The 24,981-nt window shown below is 44.5% G+C and overlaps 1 protein-coding gene across 2 annotated transcripts; it reads right to left on the reverse strand.

Annotated features, from left to right (window-relative positions):
- Positions 1 to 3,362: 3,362 nt before the first annotated feature.
- On the reverse strand, positions 3,363 to 24,981 carry Dpm1 (dolichyl-phosphate mannosyltransferase subunit 1, catalytic). Of its 2 annotated transcripts, none has more exons than XM_052725454.1 (9): positions 24,788 to 24,981; positions 21,577 to 21,676; positions 18,243 to 18,276; positions 14,240 to 14,316; positions 13,996 to 14,021; positions 10,186 to 10,281; positions 6,138 to 6,206; positions 4,469 to 4,583; positions 3,363 to 3,730 (listed from the first exon to the last, which is right to left on the reverse strand). In XM_052725454.1, the coding sequence occupies exons 1-9, from the start codon at positions 24,946 to 24,948 to the stop codon at positions 3,626 to 3,628; spliced, it is 783 nt and encodes a 260-aa protein (XP_052581414.1). In that variant the 5' UTR covers positions 24,949 to 24,981; the 3' UTR covers positions 3,363 to 3,625. The 2 variants fall into 2 exon arrangements, with proteins under 2 accessions (XP_052581414.1, XP_052581413.1); XM_052725453.1 differs by lacking the exon at positions 24,788 to 24,981 and adding an exon at positions 24,399 to 24,598.

The raw sequence follows: 24,981 nt of genomic DNA on the forward strand, positions 1-24,981 counted from the left end.
TCGCGCTCGGGCTCCGGCTCGAGCCGCGGCCGCGGCTGCTGCCGGGGGGCGCGGCGGGCGCAGCAGAGCGGCGGGCGGCGGCGCGGGCAGTGCAGACAAAGGAGGGGCGGAGGGTGGCGGAGGGCGTGGGGCCGCGGCTTCACCGTCGCGGGCGGGCGGGCGGCGGCAGCCGCGCGGCTCCTCGGCGGCGGGGACCGAGAGAGGGAGCTGTGTCTGAGGAGACGCCAAATCCCCCCGAGCGCGGCGCCGAGGGGGAGGGGGCCAAGATGGCGGCGGCCGGGGGGCGGGCGCTCAGCTCATGGGTCCCGGCGGCGGCGGCGGGTAGACCGGGCCGGCGGTAGTGGCGGCTGCGGCGGGCGGGGGAGGGGGCTGGTCCCGCGTCTCCCCTCAGCAGACAATACAAGCGCCTCGGAGCGAGTCCCCGAACCTGCCCTAGCCAAAATGGCGGCCGAGAAAGAGCGGAAGTGACGTAAGCCCCTCATTAGCATAAGAGGACTCATTGTCCAGCTAAGCGGGAGGGGGGGCGTGGGGGCCAGCGCCCCCTGCACGGGGACCCCCCAGGGACTGCTCTCCGGCCTCTGCTGCAGGGACCCTTACTTGTCTTGTGGGAGGGTGTCTTCAGCACCCCCAACCTCGCCTGGGGACATTATATAATCCCCACTGAGGGGGAGCTCTCGCGAGAATTTGGAGGATTTGCCATTGACCCACTAGGAGGCGCCGTGGATAATGGCCGCAGTGCGCTCCTGGGTGCCTTCCTCTGGCCGCAGCGCCGCCTGCGGAGGCAGAAGCAGCGGGCCGCAGCACGCTCCGACAATCAGTCAGGTGGCTGTGCTGGGGATCCCTGCGCGGGCCCATCTGGGCCTGGACTACATCTGGAGGGAGGGTGTGCGGGCAGCCTGAAGCTCCACGTGCTCAGAGAGCGTGCTCTCACAGGCTGAGAGGCAAGGCGAAGGGTTGAGGCTGATACTTCCAGCCTTAAATGAGGTGTGATGCCCTCGTGCTTCACACATTCTCTTGAGATGACATAGCTCTGGGGCCATGTCGGCTCTTCCAGTGGATTGGTGTGGGATAACAGATGGACAAGGGCTCAGCTTTACTTAACATATTCTTCCAAGTCATCAAATGGCCACTTCTCCTTGACTTAAAAAAAAAAAAAAAAAAAAGTGGGGTTTGTAGAGTTGAGGCCATCGGACTGGCGATGCCTAAGGATGTTCTGGCACTAACCCTCTGTAGTCAACGCTCCCACAATTTGGACACATGACTATATGTGGACTGTTGGCTTTGTCACTTTGGATCAACCCCAACCAACACACCATGTCAACATCAACACCCTTGGGTCCACTTTAAATGAAGTAGTTCCCCTAGAGTATATGGAAGACTAAATGCTTTGAAAAGTAGCAAGTGAAGTTGTGAAGGATTGGCCACACCCACTTTTTTTTTCTATAGGTAGTTTCTATACTTGTTTACAAGTTTGAAAGACTCTGACAAACTATATACAGCTCAGTGTTTAAGAGTTTGGTTAGGAAGTTGAACAAACCTTTATCCTACACTATTGTTTTCTGGAGGTATTACAATATATATATTTAAAAGCGTAATCAGTGCCTCAATGGAAAACAAGGGATAGAAGTTGTTTAAAAGGGGTGTGGCAAGGCCTTTCATCAAAGGACTAGAGATAAGGACCTACACAATGTAGAAGATAGGCAACGGGCATATGAAATAGGCAAAGTAAATTCATCTCTAGTTTTCCTTAGACACTCACTACAGCAATAACACTGAATGAAGGGAATTTGGATTTCATCACTGCCTTCACTTTGAAGCACAAAAGATGCTGGATTCAGATTGAGGGGTTAAAAAAAAAAGACGTGCATGCTCATGTCACCAGAATTAGTACAAAAATGCAGCATAAAAATGAGACAACATTCTCCTCTAAATGACTTCTGGATGGTGGTGTTCACTGCTCAAACATGCCCAGAGAAACTCCAGCAGTGACAGAATGATTGTGACGCTAAGAACTGCGAACATGAAGAAGACCAAAGTTCTCTGCTCCAGTGAGGTGTGAGGTAGCAATGCTGTCTCTACAGTGACTTCTGAGCTGGCTACTTAACTTCTGCTCCATGTACTTGACACTGACAACTTAATGCTGCGTTTCAAGAGAACAGGTAAGATTCCTCAGCACTCAAAAAAGTTTCAGAATATTATAATCCTATGACTTTGGTTTAAAAAAATTTTAATTGGACACTAATCAATTTTCTAGTTATTAAGGATGAAGAAGTCACTTCCTATGGCCACTCAACAGGTTCTGGCAAAGGGGAGCACAGTAGTGGCCCTTATTGGAATGCGTGCTATGGGTCTAGCTAGGGACTACTTGGAAAGATTTTAATACTCAACATAAATGAAGACTTTAATCAATGTTCATTCCTGTTACAATCAGCCAGAAAGATGGAAACAAAAATTTAAGACTTTCAATTTCTTTAGCAGCCAAAGTAAGGTGGGAAAACAGATATACAGGTTATGCATCTAAGTGATGGTGCACACCCATAATCCCAGCACTTGACAAGTGAGGGCAAGAGGACCAGTAATTCAACACCAGCTGACTACAGAGGAAGTTGGAAGTCAGCTTGGGCTCTTTGATACTCAGACTCTGTTAGCTAAATGTGATTATCAAGTGACCTAGAGGCAGATGCCTCCTCTTTTTTCTTGCAAAGGACAGGCAACTAGATCTCATGTATTGACTCAAAACCTAAAATATGCTCCATGACTCAAAAGCTATGCTACAGATAGAAATTTACCGACTTTTAAGAGTTAGAGAAGGATGGTAAATGGAATGTTTGTCCCAGCTGCATGGAGCAACTTATCCTTCATTTTAACAAGAAGGACATTTTTCTGGAGAAAAATAGTATACATTTTTGTCATGTTGGCAAGTTTGTTGAGGTACTGAAATAATGTAAAAACAAGTATTTTGAGATAAAACAAGATATGATACTGTTCTTTCCAACAGAAGCTAGTGCTCAAAAGGAAAAAACAGAACAAACCAGCAGCTGTGTGCCAACCACTGCCAAGCTCTTTCCCACCTCACAATGTATACTTTGCAGTTTGCTTCCTGGCATTCTTGCCAGGCTAGCACTCTCGGTCTGTGTGCAGAGCACCACTTTATCTAGGTTCAGAAATCTCAGATGTACTTTAAGGTCAGAATTTTAATTTTTTTTTTTCAGTTCATACATGAACTGTGTTTTGTAAATGTAATTAACCTTCCCTTTCTAACATCTAGGTATAAAGAACTAACAACCTAGTTTTATATGGAGTATTTCATATTCTTTCTCATAGGAAACTCTGCACCAACATATCTAATGAAAGCAGCAACATTTTACAAAAAACCCGTATACATTTATTTATAGGTCTTAATACAGCACAATATACATGAAAGTTGAGAACATTGCTCATTAAACCAATAACTTTAAATTTTAGTTTGAAATATAAAAATGGAGTTTCTCCAGAGAAACGATCCATATGAAATACACCTTACCTTTGGCTCATGTGTTAAGAGAACAATGATAAAAATCAGTCACCTGGGCTTCTCTTACTTTTAATTGGAATGAACACGGTAAGTATAAATGAATAATTTCTTTTATGTAGTAGCAAAGAGAGTCAATAATCCTTTCAGGAAAGAGACTATTTCATTTCCTCCTAACTTGGATTCACCATAAACTCGATCCACAAATGATATTGGAACCTGGTTAAAAAATACATATACATTAGTAAACAGCAAGCTAGGACTACAGCATTACTAATACAAGAGCAAAGCTTCAACCCACACCACCAGTTGGACATGTACATTGACAGTCATGGTTCTTCAAGTAACTGTCCTTTAGCATATTTACTATCTAAAATAAGTCATCTGACTCAAATCCATAGCTGTCTGAGAAGCACTGACCCCGAATATTATGTTAGTTCATTTAAATTTCTAAAGTAAAATGACCTTTCACTTTTTTCTCCCTTCAGTTTGTTACATTTAATGATCACGGTGGAGTTAAATTGCCAATTTTCTAATGTTCACAAGGAAGGAGGCATTCTGGGAGGGGGTGTTTTCTTGCTATGAGTAAGGCTTTGGTATTAGATATGGGATTCTCTCTAATAACTCACCATCCAGCCTGAAACCCTGCCTCCAGCGGGTGCTTTGTAGCCCTGAACATCTACTAAGAGGAAAAGCAGCCAAGAAGCTCATACCGCAGAGCTGACTCTTCAGAAGAAAGAGCTCTGGGTGCCAGCAACTTCATTATTTACAAGGAATCATGCCTTGGTATAAATCGCAGTAGGTCAAACACACTCATCTGAATGTTCACCTTGTAGTGTATGGACACTCCAAATAACCGGAAGTCTAAGATGCTGCTAACTCAGCAGTTAGGAGAGCTATGCTTTTGTAAACCTCCGTTTTTGGGGAGTAGGACACAGAACTCAGCAACTCACTCACCTCACCAATGGTGTAATTCAACTGTCTTGCTCGAACAATCATCTCCATCTGAAAGACGTAGCCTTTGGAGACACATTTTTCTATTAATTTCTGTAGAACTTCTTTTCGGTACAATCTGTAAGAAAACAGAGTATTTATAAACATCTGGACACATGCCTGTCACTCATATCCTGAACTTTCAGAACTCACTGGTGTCTATAATCTAAAGTTCTCAGTAGTCACTGGTAGATACACAAGTTCTCAGAGCTTATGATCATGTGTCTTGGGCAAGATGTACCTTATAAGAGCTTGGAATACTTTTGAAAATGAGTTCTTAGTGTCTTCTTGAGACTTATTAGGAATTATGAAGATATGGTAAGTTAGCCACTGATACACAAGCACCTGTACTTTTGGCTTTGAAACTGCTTTAACATCAGCCTTTGAACCAGACATGCTGGAATGGCAGAATTGACAGATGGAAGTGATGATATGTACCATGGTGACAAGCAGCCCAGCAGTTAACAGGCATCTACTTGCCAACATGGGCTAAGGTTCTGAGGACAATCAGGTCACCCCCGGAACAGCTGTTAATACTATGGGTGAGCTAGGTTAGACCAGGATTAGGCATCACAGGATGGAGGCCATCCTGCAGACTTCTGTGAACATTTGAGGTCACAGGCATTTGTGGTAGGCAAATCCCTTAGGTTAAGCACACCTCGCCATTCAAGCACATGGCTGACTCAGTTTATAAAGATGTAGAAGTCGTGTGGGGAATCCAATCCTTTTGTTCAGTAAATTCAAGCAGCAAGAGGTATCAGTTTTTAGAAGGGGTTTTATTCTTTTAAAACAATAGGTAGGGAGGCTACAATTTCCTTTTTAATTTTATTTCTCTCTCTCATATGCGTGTGCACACGCATGCTCAATGTGGCAATTTGGCATAGTTATATTCTCTGAAGATCCAGGGAGTCATCTAGAAACCAACTCTTCCTCCAGTCTTACCCCAGGCTCCTGTATCTTTTAGATTTTAAGTGTGGGTAAAACAGACAGGAGAGACTCACTTATAGAGAGAACAAGGTAACTGAAAAGAAGAAATAGTAAGGACCTAAGGCTTTTTTTGCAGAGGATGCTATGGCTGAGATATGAATGTGCTGTTCTTTAGAGCATACCAGCAACAGCCATGTTTCCAGTGGGCAGCCAGCCCAGCAATGAGGTAAACAAGTATGCCAAATTCAACTTGGAAAACAAGAGTCTAACACGCTGCCTTTAACAAGGTTCTTTGGAGGTCCAGTCTGCTGACAGTCAGTGTGGAAGAAAAGCAGCTGTTTTGGGGGGTGGAGGATGTTGAGACAGGGTCTCTCTATGTAGCCCTGGCCTGCAATTTACTATGTAGACCAGGCTGGCCTCAAACTCAGAGATCCATCTGTCTCCACCTCCTGCATGCTGGGATTAACATGCTTGGCTGGGAAAGCAGCTCTCCTAACAGTGGTTTTTTTTTTTTTTTTTTTTTTTTTTTGGTTTTTGAGGTAGGGTCTCTGAGTAACCCTGGCTGGCCAGGAACTCACAGAGTTCTTCCTGCCTCTGCCTCCCAAGTGGTGGGATTAAAGGCATGGTCGACCACTGCCCGGCTGCTTAATAGCCTCTTAAAGCAAGAATGAAGGGAAAAGTTCCAGATATAGAAGAAACACTGTACCTGAAGCTTCCTGTTAAGTCCGACGCTCCTGGTCTCAGCAAAATCTGAGTTATAAAATTGGCCCCACGGCTGCCAAATTAATCAGATTTTCCTTATTAATATATTTTAATAACAAAAGAAACCCAAAGATACCCAAGAGCACAATGTTACAAATGCTAGTCATTAATAAATGTGATACCAATTTCTCTCTCTCTCACACACACATACACTTAATTCTGTAGAACAAAAAGACAATGAAATGAGACCTGACACTTTTCAGAAAAGAATAGGGAATTTTTACCCTTTGCAAGTGAAATAGAGGAGACCTGAAAGTAACCACCCTGCCAAAGTATGCTGAGAAAGAAGGGCTGGGGGCATGACTCAGTTGGGAGAGTGCTTACCAGCATATGTCTACAAAGGCCTGGGTTCAGTCCCCAGCACTGCATGGACTAGGTGTGGCAAGGATTGCCTGGGCTACATGAAAGTGACACACACACACACACACACACACACACACACACACACACACACACACACGAATGCACACACTCAACAACACCCCCACACACACACAAACTTTGCTAAACAGAAAAACCAATTATTTAAACTTATAAATGCTTTGGCAGAAAAAGGTCAAGGATTTGAGAATGAGTTTGCACGCAGGAAAAGATAAGGTTTGCTAAGTTCTTTTTCAGATTTCAGCCAATGGAGACTGACTTTACACCTAACATGGCGGTACAAGTCTCCTGGTAGCACTCAGGAGACTGCAGCAGGAGGATCAAACTCCTGGCCAGCCAGGGAAGCGGACTGTCTGAAGAAAAACAAGCGGGATGGGGGTCTCGGGTGCTTCAGGTGGTGTCTGGATACCGCACATCATATTTTTATAACCGTACACTGTCTTAAACTGGAGATGTAGTCTCCTGGTTTTAAAGAGAAGTTAAAAAGGTGCTAGACGTGGGAATAGGGTGGAGTGTGACACTCTGATCTCTTAAAAGGATGCTAATCCCATCAAAGGGTTCATCCCATTATCTTCCAAACTAATCACCTCCCAAAGACTCCAAAACACTGGGCGGGGGAGGGGTTCTTATTTAACATAGGAATTTGTGAAACACAAACACTCAATCCATAACAATGGCTCTAGATTAACATAGCCCACACAATTATCAGTCTCAAGCTATTGGAGACTGTTGTATTAGCATTTCAAAAGGTGTCAAAGGCCTGAAGGAAATGACTTTTGTGTGGCAGCCATTTTAGTAACACAGGTTCAGAAAGGTTTTCTGGGATGGCCTGAAGGTAGAGAATCACTCTCCAAAGCCCCAAAGCCCTAAACCAAGGCTTCCTTATAGAAGATAATTAAAAAAGAAAAAAAAATTCACCAGGCATTGGTGACGCAGGCCTTTACTCCCAGCATCTCGAGGCAGAGGCAGGCAGACTACTGAATTTGAGGCCAGCCTGGTCTACAGATAAGAGTTCCAGGCAAGCCAGGATTACACACAGAGAAATCCTGTCTTGATCCCCACTCCACCCCCCAAAAAGATCAAACCACAATGTTAAGAGACTGCAGCTGGGATGATGGCTACCAACAAACATTTTTCCAATCTTCAGTTATGTCTAAAATCTGTGATACCATTCCAAGATATAGTGCCCCCCCACAAAAAAAAACAAAGCTTTAGAGAGCTTATGTTCTCTCTCTGTGGTACTTTAAATGAGAATGAACCCATAGACATATTTGAATACTAGGTTCCTAGTTGATGGAACTGTTCAGGAAGGATTAAGAAGTGTGGCCTTGTTTGAGAAGGGCGTCACTAGGGGTGGGCTTTGAGGTTTTAAAAGCTCATGCCAAGCTGGGCAGTGGTGGCGCACGCCTTTAATCCTAGCACTCAGGAGGCAGAGGCAGATGAATCTCTGTGAGTTCAAGGCCAGGCTGGTCTACAGAGTGAGATCCAGGACAGCCTCCAAAAGCTACACAGAGAAACCCTGTCTAGAAAAACCAGAAAAACAAAACAAAACAAAACAACTCATGCTGAGCCCAGTCTTGTTCTCTCTGCCTCCGACTTGCTAATCAGGATGGAAGCTCTTAGCTAGTGTGCAGCACTATGCCTGCCTGCCTGTCGTTATGCTTCCTGACATGATCATGGATTAGCCCCTCTGGGACTTCCAGGGCTTCTACATATTAGGTGATCACCCCCAGCCCCAAAACAATGTTATTTTTTTATCTTACATTTGTAAGATGGAATCTTGTTATGCTGCCCAAGCTGGTTCCAAAAGCCTGTGTTTAAGTCACCCTCCCGCTTCAGCCTCTTGAGTATGGCGGACAACAGGCAGGTGTCACACTGCCCAGTGATGGTGGAGTTTTGTTTGTTTTTCGAGACAGGGTTTCTCTATGTAGTTTTGGAGCCTGTCCTGGATCTTGCTCTGAAGACCAGGCTGGCCTTGAACTCAGAGGTCTGGCTGCCTCTGCCTCCCGAGTGCTGAGATTAAAGGTGTGCGCCACCACCGCCTGGTGATGGTGTATTTTTAATTGGATGGTGTGGAATCCCTGTATGGTTCAAGCTGACCTTGAATTAGAATGTTGTGACTAAAATGTGTTCAGAGTCTCCCGGTCTGGGTTTGAATTCATTTTTGGCCACACTGAAAGACACAAAGCCTATTCAGTGCAGACAGTAACTGCTATCACCAGATGTACTAAATGCCATGACTAAAAGGTCAGAACGTGCTCATGATTAGAACTCCCTAATGTTAATTAACAGTGAATGAATGCCCAAGTTCAAAATGCCCTGGAAGATTAATAACTCAATGTCAGCCTAGCTGAGTCTGCATCCACCCTCTGGGGACTGTCAGTCATGAAGTCTGCAATGGGTGAGAAAAGGGCTGTGTGTACTTCTCTCGTCTTAAGATTCCAGTGTTAGCAGGATTGAAAAGCACTACTTATCCAATCTCTTTACTTCACAGAAGATTAAGTCTCTTAAATGTTTTAAATGACTACCCCAAGATGCCATGACTGAGGTGAATTGAATCTGCAATTGGATGAGGCATTCGGTGACAGAAGACATTAGTGTAGGTACACCTCTCTCCCTTCCTATCACCTGACACTGAGTGGGTATACTGTGTGTCTCAGTTCCTTATGGTCTTCACACCAAGAGCCAGATGATTCCCTATTATCTGTTTATGGAAAATATTGATCTTATAGGAGCCCCAGCAGCACATGTGGGGGATGATGGGGAGATGTCGCAGGTAGCAAAGTACCAGCCTCAAATGCATGAAGACAGGAGTGGGGTCCTCAGAATGCTCACTGAAAGCCAGGCAGAAAAGAAACCCTATCTCAAAATACAAGGTGGAGGATGCCTTAAGACTAGCACCTAAACAACACCTGAGGTGCACATCTCCCAGTCTGTCACACTCTCACACACACACACACACACACACACACACACACACACACACACGAGCAGCCATCAGAACTGAGATGTCCCAGCCAACCACCAGCACTAACTGCCTGCTGTGTGACCTGTCAGCCAGCCCTGTGCTGAAGGGAGTTAGCTGCAGGAGCAAGGCCAGGTGAGGCAGTGGAGGGGCTGCCAAGCAGCCCATGGAATCCTACCCAGCTTTGTCAGACAGTATCACAGAACTAGATTGCTGGCTTTAAGATGGCCAAAGTAAAGCGTTAAAAGGGTAAATATACAAGGTAACACAATATTGAGAAACATAACTCTAACTAAGGTCTGATTGACTTAAAAGCTGCTCTCATCTAGTGCTGTATTTACTTAAAATGGTTTTTCCAAAACTGCATGATATAAAACTGCAATCAAAACAGTAACTCTACTGATACAGACCAATGCTATTAAGGGTTCTAATAATTGTGCTCATTTTCCCCTAGACAGCCAAAGTAAAACTTTTGGAAAAGAAAAACTGCAGGTTAGATGCTATCTGGGAAGACTGACTGACAGTTATAACCTGATCCTACAAACCCAAAAGCCTTGACTGTGGTAATCTAATCCTAGTATTCCATCTATTTCCAATAGTTCCCCTGTAGAGCAATCACGTAACATTCACACATACACACATGTACCTGATTATCTTTCTTTTCAAATCCCAGCCATAAACACCCCCACTTCCTTTGTAGCGAGTTCCAGAGACAATATCAAAATTACCCTCCTTTTGTTTCCTGTGTGTTGGGGGGAAAACTCAATTAGAAAAAACTCTTAGGCTTTCAACAAGCATCTTTATAAACCACACAATCAAGTTTTTTTTTTTTTTTTTTTTTTCCCCGAGACCGGGTTTCCCTGTGTAGTTTTGGTGCCTGTCCTGGAACTCACTTTGTAGACCAGGTTGGCATCAAACTCAAAGAGATCCACCTGCCTCTGCCTCCTGAGTACTGGGATTAAAGGCGTGCATCACCACCGCCCGGCCACACAATCAAGTTTTAAGGGAAGCAGAGACAAAGCATGAAGCCAAATAGATGACCTGACTGTCCAAAATGAGTCTTTCAAACCTGAACTGATCTTGAATTTTATTATTTTGTTTAGTTTTTTGAGACAGGGTTTCTCTGTCTAACAGTCCCTGCCTGTCCTGGAACTTGCTCTGTAGACCAGGCTGGCCTTGAACTCAGATCTGCCTGCCTCTGCCTTCTGAGTGCTGGGATTAAAGGCATGTGCCACCACCGCCTGGCCAGTTTTATTAAAATTTTAAAAAGTTTTATGTGTATGGGTGATCTGCCTGCCTGCATATCAGTATACCATGTGTTTGCAGTACCCTCAAAGACTAGAAGGTGTTGGGTCTCTTGGAACTGGAGTTACAGACTGGTAGTGAGCTGTCACATGCGTGCTGGGAATTGAACCTGGGTCTTCAGGAAAGAGCAGCTAGTGCTTGTGACCACTAAGCCATCTCTCCAGTCCTTCTATTTACTTTTCTTAGAGTCCAGGGATTCTATCTGCTAACTGTACCACATGCTGGCCCCAAGCCCTCCCCCACTGTCCAGGTCCCTTCTATAGGAAAGGCCAGGAACCTCCAGACTACTGTTTCTTTCTTTTCTTTTTCTTCTTTTTTTTGATTTCTTTATTATGTATAGTGTTCTGCCTGCATGTATACATGCAGGCCAGAAGAGGGCACCAGATCTCATTCTAGATAGTTGTGAGCCACCATGTGGTTGCTGGGAATAGAACTCAGGACCTCTTCAAGAGCAGCTAGTGCTCTTAACTTGTGAACCATCTTTCCAGCCCCAGACTGTTGTTTCTTAAAGAAAACAAGACATCCATATTCCCACTAAGAGTTTTGTTGCAATTATTGACTTAGAATCCAAGTATATATCTGTATAAGTCAATAGAAACCTTCCCAATTCTCAGACTAGGACAAACAACAATAACAACAGCAACAATAATAAAAACAGGGTTTCACTTTAGTGCAGGCTGGCCTTGAATTCCCAGCACTCTTCCTGCCTCTGACTCAGCAATGCTGAGATTACAGATGCTGCCATATGCCCAGTACTTCCCTCCCTCCCCCTTTTGAGACAGGGTCCATGTAGCCCTGGCTGTCCTGGAACACTATGTTGACTAGGCTGGCATTGAACACACGAAGATCAGTTTGCCTCTGCCTCCCTAGTGTAGGATTAAAGGCTTGTGCCACTATGCCTAGCAAGCCCATTAAATTTTAACACTTGCAAAAATGGTCCAGACTATTCAACTCAGATGTTTGCAATTGTGCTGGTTGGTTTTTGTCACTAACGTGACACAAGTTAGTCTTCAGAGAAAAAGGAACCCCAATTAAGAAAATGCCTTCTAGCCGGACAGTGGTGGCGCACGCCTCTAATCCCAGCACTTGGGAGGCAGAGGCAGGCGGATCTCTGTGAGTTTGAGTCCAGCCTGGGCTACAGAGTGAGTTCCAGGAAAGGTGCAAAGCTACACAGAGAAATCCTGTCTGGAAAAACAAACAAAAAACAACAACAAAAAGCTTTCTTCAGACTGGTCTGTGGACAAGCCCCTGGGGCATTGCTTGATTGACGATTGCTATGGAAGGGCCAAGCCTACTATGGCTGGTGCCATCCCCGAGCAGTAGTTTTGGAGTCTATAGCCTGTAACTCAGGCTAAGCAGGTCAGTTAAACAGTGTTTCTCTGTGGCTTCTATTTCAGTTCCTGCCCTGACTTTTCTCAGTGATGGAATGTGACCTAGAAGTGCAAGATGAAATAAATCTTGTCATTTTTCTTTTGGGACTGCCAGCTCCCCAGTAATGACATGGAGACTTATTAATTATGCAAGTTTGGCCTTTAGTTTAGGCTTGTTCCTAACTAGCTCCGATAACTTAAATTAACATGTTTCTATTAATCTACCATGTGGCTCTTTACTTTCCTCCATTCTGTACGTCTGACTCCCTCTGTGTCTTGCTGGTGAAATTCCTGAGCCTAGCTAGATTCATCCCTGAGTTCCTCTCTCTGCCTGGAAGTTCCTAACCTCTCTTATCTATCTCTTGGCTTTTCAGCTTTTTATTAAACTAATCACAGTGGTGCATCTTCACATAGTGATTAAATATCCTGACACAAAACCCTTTCCTCCCCAAGTTGCTTTTGGTCATGGTGTTTGTCACAGCAACAGAAACCTGACTAGGAAGGACAGTGACTGTTTTCACTGTAGGCGCTGCTCACCTCAAAAGACTCACAACCAGTAATGTCAGAATAAAACTTCTTGAAGAGAATCAGCATGCTTAGACCTTCAAATGGAATACACTTGATGCATTTCCCCAAATGACTTCCCAGAGAGGCCCTGTCTATGACTCACCTCCTTCAAACATGTCCAGTCTACCATCTTACTGCTTCTCTAAAAGTCTCCACATCTGACAGACTTAACTGGTCACAACAGGATGGAATTCTCTCATGCTTTATTGGTCACCTGGAAATGATTTCCTTTAAGTCTCTCTTTTAAGCAGTGACTGCTGACTGACAAGGTGGTGAGTAGTTATACTGTGGAGTCATGATGCCTAGAATCCTGGAAATCCTGGACCAAATCCTATTGTCTATGGTCGTTGACTTTAACAAGTCAGGCCTAATTCTAGACAACAAGGATTTCATCTTTTCCTTGTTCTGAAAGAAAAGAAAATAGGAACCATCAATTGATGGTTCCAAAGGGCTCCTAAAGTAAGTCATTTAGTCATAGACCTATATTTATGAGTCTCAAGTCTCTATGTTAGTTAAATTTTGACAGAAAAGTTAAAGTAGCATGAATATTTTAAATGAACAAACAAACTGAATTTTAAATTTTTTTCCGAGACAGGGTTTCTCTGTATAGCTTTGTGCCTTTCCTGGATCTCGCTCTGTAACCCGGCTGGCCTCGAACTCACAAAGATCCACCTGGCTCTGCCTCCCGAGTGCTGGGATTAAAGGCATGCGCCACCACCGCCCAGAGTTTTAAATTTTTAGTATCAGAAATATAAGAAACAAGGCTGGAGAGATAGCTCAGGGGTTAAGAGCAATGGCTAGTCTTCCAGAGGTCCTGAGTTCAATCCTCAGCAACCACATGGTGGCTCACAACCATCTATAATAGGATTTGATGCACTCTTCCGCTATTCAGGTATACATGTAGAACACTCATACATAAAATATAAATGTAAAAAAAAGGGCAGCTCCCCCCGACACACACACCGAAAAACAAAACAAAACAAATCAAAACAAAACAAAAAAACTAAGCCGGTGGCGCATGCCTTTAATCCCAGCACTTGGGAGGCAGAGCCAGGCGGATCTCTGTGAGTTCGAGGCCAGCCTGGGCTACCAAGTGAGTTCCAGGAAAGGTGCAAAGCTACACAGAGAAACCCTGTCTCAAAAAACCAAAAAAAAAAAAAAAAACAAAAAACAAAAAACAAAAAACCCCCCAAAAAACTAGAAACAGTACCTACCTGATAAATTCAGGAATAAATTTGGGCTGAAATTTGGAAAGAATAAACAGTAAGTCAGAAACATATGACAAGTCTATCATAAACACCTAATCAAGAAAGGCAAACTGGGTGTGGTGGTGCATACCTGTAATCTTAGCATTCTAAGGATAAAGCAGGGGGATCCCTGCACCCTCCAGACCAGTCTAGATGATACAGTAAGACCATCTCAACACTGAACAGAACAGAGAGTGAGGAGGCCACTTACATGGTGGGAGAGGTCAGCATCCATAATGATGACATAGTTTCCTGTGGCATGTTTTATTCCATGAATATAGGCAGTTCCTAAAAACCAAAGTAGTTAGATTCATTAATAAAAATAGCCAGAAGGAGCTGGAGAGTTGGCTCAGCGGTTAAGAGCACTGGCTGCTCTTTCAGAGGACCCAGGTTCTATTCCCAGCACCTATATGGCAGTTCATAACCACTGTAATTCCAGCTTCTGGGTATCTTCTGCCCTGTTCTGGCCTCTGCAGACACTTCATGTATATGGTACATAGACATACATGTAGGCAAAACACTCATATATATAAAATTTGAAAAGCAAAAACAACAACAAAAGCCCCCCCGAAATGCTTAGGTCTGCATTTAAATAGGAAAAGAAATCACTTTGCATCCTAAAAGCAAACATTCATCTTCTAAAAGTGACCCTAACTAGCTGGTAACTCCCCATATTCAGTGGCACAGTTCACATGCTTTATAAACACAATCAAGAAGGAAGGTGGCCACCCATCCTTCATTCTGATGCCAACTTTAAAAAAACAAAACAACACAAAACTAACCATCTTTGTATTTAAAATTAGCAAAAAAAAAAAAAAAAAGTCTAATACAAAAGTCTTTTCTTTGGGGGGGGGTTTTAAGTTGGGGTTTCACACTGTAGCTCAAGGTGACCTTGAACCTAGGAGACCCTTTTGCCTCAGCCTCAAACTGCTAAGTGTTGTGAAAAACAGCAGGAGAGACTTTGGTGAGTTGGATCTGAGGAGTCCCAGGGCAGGTGAGAAAGAGACACACCATGCAGACATGGCGGCTGGCAGTCCTGGTAGGTGGGAGCTGCAGGAAAGACACATCATGTAGGTGGCACTTACCTTAAAAGTTTTAGAGCCGGGCGGTGGTGGCGCACGCCTTTAATCCCAGCACTCAGGAGGCAGAGGCAGGCGGATCTCTGTGAGTTCGAGGCCAGCCTGGGCTACAGCGCGAGATCCAGGAAAGGCGCAAAGCTACACAGAGAAACCCTGTCTCGAAAAACCAAAAAAAAAACCAAAAAAAACAAAAAACAAAAAACAAAAAAAAAAAGTTTTAGTATTAAAGGGGGAAGGGAAAGAGAAGGGAGGGAATGAGAAGGGGGCTTCTCTTAAAGGGGACTTTACATAGGACGATGTTGTCAGGATGCTGGGTGGGCCAGAATGCTAACACTAAGAGCCATCAATGCCAAGCTTCCAAAGTTTCAGATTATATAAACATTACTATATGCTATGTTCCCTGGTCAACGCCCCCCAAAAAAGCCACCCAACCTTCTTGTTTAGCACTAACAAGAAAGAGGCCAGGTTTCTCAGAAAGAGGCCAGGTTTCTCAGAGCTCCTTATTTACATATCAGCTTCCTAGCCACTGCCATATTATCTATTTCAGAAACCTCAAATATATTCCAATGACCTCCCCCCCAAAATTTCTGGCCGTCTAACAAGCTACTGTGCAGGAAATGGCACCAGGTGTGCTACCCACGCCCAGGGAAGGCTGAGTTCCTGCCTCTGCCAGTGACTCCCCACTGTGATTACAAGGCATACTGGCTGTATATCCCAACCATCTTTTAACTGCCTACTCTGTCTCCACATTCACGGTGCCCCAGGCCTTACCTTCTGGCCCCAGTTTCATTTCCCAGCCAGTTTCCCTCCTGCTCTTCCTGCACTCCAAGTCAGGTTCCAAAGGAGCTGTCTATTCAAGGTCAACTGCAATTTGCCAGGTACAATAGGCCCTACTAGAGTATGTGGCCAGGGGCCCAGCTATCTTATTTTGCCATCTTCATGCACAAAGTCTCCCATTCAGAACTTGATTAGTTATGCCAGGAGGACTGGGAATGCCTGCATTCTCTATCCTGAGTACCATCACAATCCATAGCAGTCAGGTTGCAATGGCTGACACCAGTTGAGCATTATAAAATGAGAGACTTTTTGATTTTTTAAAATTTTTTAAATTTATCTGTTTATTAATTTTTTTAAGACAGGGTCTCACTATGTAGCTCTGGCTGGCCTGAAATTTGTTATGTAGACCAGGCTGGCCTCAAACTCATAAAGACCACCTGTATCTACTTACTGAGTGCTGAGATTAAAGGCATGCACCACTAGATCTGTCTAGAGAGGTTTTTCAATGTTCCAACTACTAAGAAATGATGCGTTTGAGGTGACAGAAATGCCAAGTCCCTTGACCTAATCCTTGCACACTGTACACAGAAGCTAGTGTCACAGCGTGGACAATTGCTATGGATCAATGAAAGCAGAAACAAGTTTTAAAAATAAAACATCACAAACACCTCATTTAGAGCGCTGAGTTTCCTAACAACTTTGACTGACTCTAATGTTTTCACTGACTGTTCAAAAACTGTGGCTTTTTTTGGGTGGCATTTTCCAGATCATTTCAATCTCAAAGAATCCTGTGGACTTAGAAGTTCAAGCATTTGATGCTGCTAGCAAGTTCATTCTTCAGGACAGAACCTTTTCTTGTTCCCTCTTCCATGTGTGTTTGCATGCATGTGTGCATGCATGTTTTCCCTCTTTCTGGGAATGAGGTATGTATGTGTGAGCATGTGAAGGTTCAAAGTTGATGGTGGAAGTCATGCTCAATCCTTCTTTCACCTCATTTATTAAAGGCAGGATCTCTCAAGCAAACTCAGACCTCACTGATCTGGCTAGTCTCACTCCTCCTTCTGCGGCTGAATTACAGGTGAGCCACCACATACACCCAGCATTTCTGGAGATCTGAACTCTGGTCCTGGTACATGTGCAAGTACTGAACTGTTGAGCCATCTCCCAGCTTAGCAGCTTCCATCTGTTAAGAACTATGAAAAGAAGGCATTTCCAGTCTCATCTCAGAACCACTGGGCTCATGTGAAATACTCTAGAACATCGGTTCTCAATCCATGCATGGGTTGCAACCCCTTTGGGGGTCAAATGACCCTTTCAATAGTGGTCGAATATCAGATATCCTGCATATCAGATATTTACATTATGATTCTTTTTTTTTTTTTTTGGTTTTTTCGAGACAGGGTTTCTCTGTGTAGCTTTGCGCCTTTCCTGGAACTCACTCTGTAGCCCAGGCTGGCCTCGAACTCACAGAGATCCGCCTGCCTCTGCCTCCCGAGTGCTGGGATTAAAGGCATGCGCCACCACCGCCCGGCTACATTATGATTCTTAACAGTAGAAAATTAGTTATGAAATATCAGTGAAATAATTTTATGGTTGGGATCACCACGATACGAGGAACTGTATTAAATGTTCAAAACATTAGGTAGACTGAGAACCACTGCTCTAGAATGCTGTTTAAGGTGGAAACTTTTTCATTCTTAGAAATAATCACCTTTTAGACTTACCATTTAAAGACTTTGCAAAGTATATACTGGTCCAAGATGTGCACCCTCAGACCCTGGCTCTTCCTTTATCTAGGCTATACTATACGGAACCCCACTTCCCAGGTTCTTGTCACTTGTGTTCCAGACAGTTGTGGGAAGCACAAGTGAAGATTGCCAGGGGAAGCCAGGGACATCTAAGTAACCCTGTCTGCATGGCACCTAGCAGCATCAACTGACCAGCTTCCACAGTTCCACTTTCAGCAACCTTCGCCCCTCCCCTACATTCTTCTTCCTCTACCCAGAGCAGGTTTCTGGGCCCTACCATACTCCAACTTCCCACCTCTCCCACCCCACTCCAGCTCCTCAGCAGTCAGTCACTCCTCTCCTAGTAGCTCAGCTTTGTATCAGACTTCTGAACAATTGTTCTCCTTCTTAACTAGAATCCCTGTATTAAGTATCCTATTTAGACAGAAGGAGTGGTTTATGTTTCGCTGAGTGGGTCCTGACTGATACAGGCAACCTAAGTAAAACCGTCAGATGTCACAAAGATCACAAAGGCCACCACAGCTGACTGTACTGGGCCCTTTTCCAAACTGGGAACACGGAGGCAAATGTGACTAGGTCACGTAACAGGAAGGGCGGAGCCCCAACTTACCAAGGCCCAGCTTTTTCTCCCGTGGTCTCAGGAGCTGCAAGAAGAAACAACATGTCAACATAAAAAGACAAAAATATTTAAAATTTCATTTTATTCCCAAAAATGCATACTCAAGACTATACTTCCAGGGATCTTAACTTTGTTACTATAAATGCAATCTCACTGAAAAAGATTATTGAATTTATTAGACCTTGAAGTGGAGTATGTTCAACATTTTTGTCCAAAGCCAAAAAGGTATTTGGGGGCTGGAGATGTAGCCTAACATGCATGAAGAGCCGGCTCCCTCCTCAACACTACACACTGTGGTGTAACACCAGCAGTACCAGTGTCTGAGAGGCAGGGCCAAGCATCAGGAGCTCCAGCTCAGCTGGTCTGAGTCAACCCAGACGTCAGGACACCTACTTCTAACAACAAAGCAAAGACAGCAGCCCCCACACCAGCCAGTTCAATGCAACTCTTTTTTTTTTTTTTAGATTTCTGTTTGTTTTTCAAGTCAAGGTTTTGCTGTGTAACAGTTCTGGAACTCGCTCTGTAGACCAGGTTGGCTTCAAACTCACAGAGATCCTCTGCCTGCCTCTATCTTCCGAGTGCTGGGATTAAAGGCGTGGGCTACCATGCCCGGCGTTTTTTAGATTTTTAAATTTTCTTTTATGTGTTATGAATTTTTGCCTGTGTGTATGTCTATGTACCATGTGCATGCCTGGTGCCCATGGAGGCCAGAAGGAGGTGTGGGAGTCACTGGAACAAGAGTTAGGAATGGCTGTGAGCTACTATGTGGGTGCTCGGAATCAAATCCAGGGCCTCTGCAACAGGAAAAAGAACTTTAATTCTAATCTTACAGTAAAAGTTTTACATGTCCCCCACTTCTGGTTCCACTCTTATAGGAAACAGAATTATCTTCACATCTATCATACTTTTTTTTGTTGTGTTTTTGGAGACAGGGTCTCACTGTGTATCCCTGGCTGGCCTGGAACTCACTCCATAGATGAGGCTGGCCTCTGTTTCCTAAGTGCTGGGATTAAAGACATGCACCATCTACCCTTTTTTCAAGCACTCGTTGATTCATTATTAGAAAAACTGAGCCTTTAACAAATCATTCTACAGCTTTCCAAAGCTTTTGGTGTCATTTTTCATCTTTCCAAACTTTAAACACTATTGCCACCCCTTCTCCTCTGCCAGCTAACTGTGCCTTGAATGACTGACCTTGTTTTCTACTGCTCTGATAACATAGCCAGTTGCTTTTTTTTGTTTTGTTTTGTTTATTTGTTTTTCAAGACAGGGTTTCTCTGTGTAACAGAGTTCTGGCTGTCCTGGAACTTGCTCTGTAGACCAGGCTGGCATTGAACTCACAATCCGCCTGGCTCTGACTCCCGAGTGCTGGGATTAAAAGAGTATACCACCACATTCAGGAAGGTATGTGTTGAGGCCATCCTGGACAACTTAGTGGTAAGACACTGTCTCGAAGAATAGAAAGAGAGCTGGTGGTAGAGCTCAGTGGTAGAGCATCTGCCTAGCATGTGCACGGTCCGAGGTTCAGTTCTCCAGTATCACAGGGAAAAAGATCTAGTCTTCTTATGGTGATGAACTACCATTTCTTGAAAGGCAAGTAAGTCTCCAGAGAGTCTCCAAAGACTTCTGTGTCTCTGACAATGGTTTTCTATCTGGAAAAGGGACAATGTTGCCCCCAAGGGAACATGAAACAACTTCATTTCAACTTGCCAAGAAGGGAGGGAAGCTGCTACTGGCATCTTGTGGGTAGAGGCCAGAGATGCCACTAAACATCTACAATGAACAGGACAGGTCCCCACAGTAAATCATCCAGCAATGTGTGCACACCAAGAACCCCTGGAGTGCAGTGAGCTGCAAACACAAATGAGAAATGCAAGCTGACACCAGAACATGTTCTATAGTTAAGTCTATACTCAACTGTGCACTTTTGGTCCAAGCTATCCAAAGCAGGATTCACAAATATCTTGAAAGATTTAAAACTCAACTAGTAATAAAAAAAATACAACTCACAGCAACTGTTGGTGAAGCCACAGCTACGCTGTACCTTTCTTTACATGTGTGTTGTGGATATCGCTCTGTATAAATAAAATGCTGATTGGCCAGTAGCCAGGCAGGAAGTATAGGCGGGACAAGCAGAGAAAAGAATTCTGGGAAGTGGAAGGCTGAGGCAGAGAGATGCTGCCAGCTGCCGCCATGAGAAGATGTAAGGTACTGATAAGCCACGAACCACGTGGCAACTTATAGACTAACAGAAATGGATCAATTTAAGATAAAAAAAAAAAAACTAGATAACAAGAAGCCTGCCACGGCCATACAGTTTGCAAGCAATATAAGTCTCTGTGTGTTTATTTGGTTGGATCTGAGTGCTGCGGGACTGGCGGGTGAGAGAGATTTGTCCTGACCGTGGGCCAGGCAGGACTGGAGAAAACTCCAGCTACACATGTGTGTTAGTGTGCTGGGGTTACAGACACCTGTGAACTACCTGATGTGGGTACTAAGATCAGGCAGGTTCTGACAGAAAAGCAAGAGCTCTTCTATACTAAGAATATCTTCTACAAATTACACTAAGAACATCTTCTAATGATTATATCAAGAATATCTTCTAATAAGCTCTGACTCTGCTTTAAAAATAGTATCAAATTCATGAAGCCACTATAAAATCGCCTCTGTACCTGCCCAAGTCACTCCCACAGGGGGTCAGGCTTCATGGTACAGTGAGAATGTCAGGTTGGGGATTTGGGGATTCAGGAAGTATCTCCCCAACTCCCCCTACTCTTTGGGAAAAAATGTAACTGCCTCAAGCCCTGAAGTCACTCCTGTGTCTCCACTAACAGTCTTTCCTCCCTACAAGCTCAGAGCTCAGGTAGCACCGTGTACAAAGTACCTGCAGGCCCAGAGAAGGGAGAGAACAAGACAGAAACCAAGAACTCCTTCCTGATCAGCGCTATAACATATCCACCCAGTGTCACATTTTATCTGCAGAATCCATCATAAATCAGAGGTCCACTCTTTTGTTGTAAAATTACCACTGGCCCACATATCAGATACATAGTTTTTTTTTTTTTTTTTTTGGTTTTTCGAGACAGGGTTTCTCTGTGTAGCTTTGCGCCTTTTCCTGGATCTCGCTCTGTAGACCAGGCTGGCCTCGAACTCACAAAGATCCACCTGCCTCTGCCTCCCGAGTGCTGGGATTAAAGGCGTGCGCCACCACCGCCCGGCAAGATACATAGTTTTGATGCCAAAAAGGTCTGCTGCTTTTTGTCTTTCCAGACTTGGTTCCTTACCACCCTTCCCCCATAGAGAAAGGAGGGGGTCTGTGACTTACAATTCTGTCTGGCCCATAGATCTTTTCCAGTTGTTCAGCAACTTCTCTTGTCCCATCTGGGCTTCCATCATCTATGATTATAATTTCATAGTTGATTGCACTAAAATAAAATTTAAATTTATATTAATGTTAGGTGACAATCTCTCAAATTTTTAAGTAACTTAAGTTAAAAGCCAGGAGGATATTCAAGGCCATTCTCAGCTATAGTGACTTTCACAGACAGCCTGCAATACCAGAGATCCTATTTCAAAATCCAAAGCAAAATAATACTTTAAATGGCACTAGCAAATTTAAATAATCTGGAATTTATCTGACTTAATTTCACATTTATTTATTTAGGTTTTTGAAGACAGGGTTTCTGTGTGTAGCCCTGGCTGTCCTAGACCAGGCTGGCCTCGAACTCAAAAGATCTGCCTGCCTCTGCCTCCAGAGTGCTGGGTATACGCCCCCACTGACCAGCTATTTCACTCTTAAAATTACTTTCTATTATATTCACACAATAGTTTCTACTCTAAAAACCATTCAACATCAGTTGTCTGGTGGATAAATCCCACCTGCTGCACACATAATCATCATGCCCCATCCCCTTGTATAAGACATAAAGGGGAATGGAAAGGAAGCAGCATCTTCCTCTTGACCCTAATTAGGCACCTAGGAAATCAACCAGAAAACAATAGACTGTTAAAGGTTGTGAAAGTTAGCCTTGGCAAACTTGGTAGGAAAGAAACAAAACCCAGCCTACATGTCAAGAATAGGTACAAGGGAGACTGGGGAGATGGCTTAGTGGGTAACAGCACTTGGCATGCAAGCAATAGGACCTGAATTTGGATCCCCAGCAGCCAAAAGAATGGGGATGACAAGGCATTCCTGTAACTCCAGCACTGGGGGGTGGGAGTTTGAAACCCCCAAATAACAGAAGCTCCCCACTGAGAGAGACCCTGTTTCAAAAAATTCAAAGTGGCGAGTTAAAGAGGAAGACAGATGTCCTCAACTAGCCTGTGTGTACACACTCTACCCCCACAACATACACAAAAGAGTAGGGACACTGACCAGCTCCCCACTGTTTTTGATTTTGAAAAATGTATGTCACAAAGTGAAGTCATTCTTAAGCAAAATTCCTCCCTTTCTGGTTTCAAATAAGCCAGATCACCAGAGGGTCAGGTAGTCTAAACAATTCAACAGAACTACATCTGAGATGCAGCTACTCCTAGTAAACCTCATTTTGATTCCAGAATATTCACTGCAGGATGCAGCTCACTGGCAGAGTTCCATCCCCCAGCACAATTGGCCCCCAAACCACAAAAAAGGATATCTCAGAACTTTAGAGGCTGAGGCTGGGGAATTCCAGCACAGCCTTGATTACAATGTAATGAAAGGGAGCAGGAAGCGGAGTGGGGAGGTACCGGGTGTTGGACTCATAAATTAAACAGAACAAAAAATACCATAAAATCAGTATACTAAGCCAGAGTACATGAAAATGTTATGGTTAAGTTCTCTAATCTTTTTCGTTAGGTTTTATCTTTTAAATTGGTTCTGCCAGCTTTTCCCAAATTAGAGAACTTAACCATAACATTTTCATGTACTCTGGCTTAGTATACTGATGGCAGAACCAATTTAAAAGATAAAACCTAACGAAAAAGATATGCATTGCACATGGAGGGGCTACTATATACAAAGTGATTTTTATTCAGAGATATAATCAAAACAGCAATCCTAAGCCTGGCCAGTGGCGGTGGCCGGCCTTTTAATCCCAGCACTTGGGAGGCAGAGGCAGGTGGATCTCCAAGTTTGAGGCCAGCCTGGTCCACAGAGTGAGTTCCAGGGCAGCCATGGCTACAAAGAGAAACTGTCTCTAAAAACCAAAACCAAAACCAAAAGCAAAAAAAAAAAAAAAAAAAAAAAAAAAAAAGAAGAAAAAAAAAAGCCAAAAAACAAAAAACAACAACAACAAAACAACCAAACAACAGCAGCAACTCCAAATAGACAAACAAGAACAACAAGTCGGGCAATCCTGGCCCTGAGTGGTGGCTCACACCTTTAGTCCCAGCATTCTGGGAGGCAGAAGCAGGCAGATCTGAGTTCCAGGGCAGTCAGGGCTCAATCAAACAAGGCAGTCTATGGCTTTCAACGGACCAGTATGGTGAGGTTGTGCTTTCTATAAAGAGAAACTATGTATCAAGTATTTTGTTTCTTTTTTTGAGACAGGGGCTGTTAATGTAGCCCTGGCTGAAATTGAACTTGCTACAATCCGTCTGCCTCTGCATCCCTTGCAGCACACCACCAAGCTTGGCATCAAGTACTTTTTCTGACTGCTAGAAACATGGGCACAGCGTCCTCGTTTTCATTTGAAAAGCAAAACAAAAACCAATGAACAAACAAAGCTCTGGAAACAATCTGTTCTTTGACAGAACTGGTCTAAATAAACAGCGCTCTACCATGGCATCCTACCCAACTGGCAAAAGCATGTTTGTGTACGTTGATAGTAAAAGATCGCCCAAGATTACCACAGCATGATGACACTTGTCTGGCCGTAGAACAACTGACTCCGTACTGCTCTCAGGAGGCATTTTATTTAGTTCACTTAGGAGACCTTTTAAAAAAACCTGCCTAACACGTCCAATGTCAGAATCCCCGTTCCTCTAAGGGCTAGGAATGGGGCTCAGTACAACTCTGCCTAGCAGTGAGCAAGGCCCCGTGTTTATGAACACAACAAACAAACAAGACCCAGTTTCTAATCACGGTGCCAAACAATGCTCGGCGAAGGTGCTCTCTCCTCCGACTGCTCATCAGAGGTTCCCTGACAGCGCAAACATCAAGCTTACGTAAGCACTCGGCCCTGCCGTGGTGGTGAGCGCGCTGGCTCGGGGCTCCCGGCTCCGGCGGCAGATGGTGACCGCCTGGAGGGGGATGAGGTCAGGCTTTCAGCCTCGCCCCAAGTAAAAGTGGAGTTAGCCCTTTCGAGAGAAAGGCGGGGGAGGGGGCGGAGGCCAGAGCGAGCTGTCATAAGATAAACAGATCTCGCCAGAGTCCTGAGCAGGAATGAGGGCAAGCGAGACAGACGCGGGGCTGACCGCCATGGCTCTCCTCGCTGGGAAAAGCCTCGAGCAGGCTCGGGCTGGAGCGGAGGCCAGATGGGTCTCCTCGCGCGGCCAACCGCCGACCCGCAGCCCGCGGCTGGCTCCGCGGCGCCCGCGCGAGACGCTGCTTCTACCTCTCGGAGAAGCTCTTCACCAGCAGCCACACGATGAGCGGCAGGTTCTCGCGCTCGTTGTAGGTGGGCAAAAGGACCGAATACTTGTCCTGTCGCGAGGAGCGGCCCTGCGGCGGTCGCTGAGACGCAGCACCGCTGCGACTCGCCCCCGTGGAGGCCATGACGGGTCCGCGCGAGGCACCGGAAGCGGAATT

Source organism: Peromyscus californicus, unplaced genomic scaffold, assembly GCF_007827085.1.
Source record: "Peromyscus californicus insignis strain IS unplaced genomic scaffold, ASM782708v3 Scaffold_7__1_contigs__length_154581171, whole genome shotgun sequence".
Classification (NCBI taxonomy): Eukaryota; Metazoa; Chordata; class Mammalia; order Rodentia; family Cricetidae; genus Peromyscus; species Peromyscus californicus.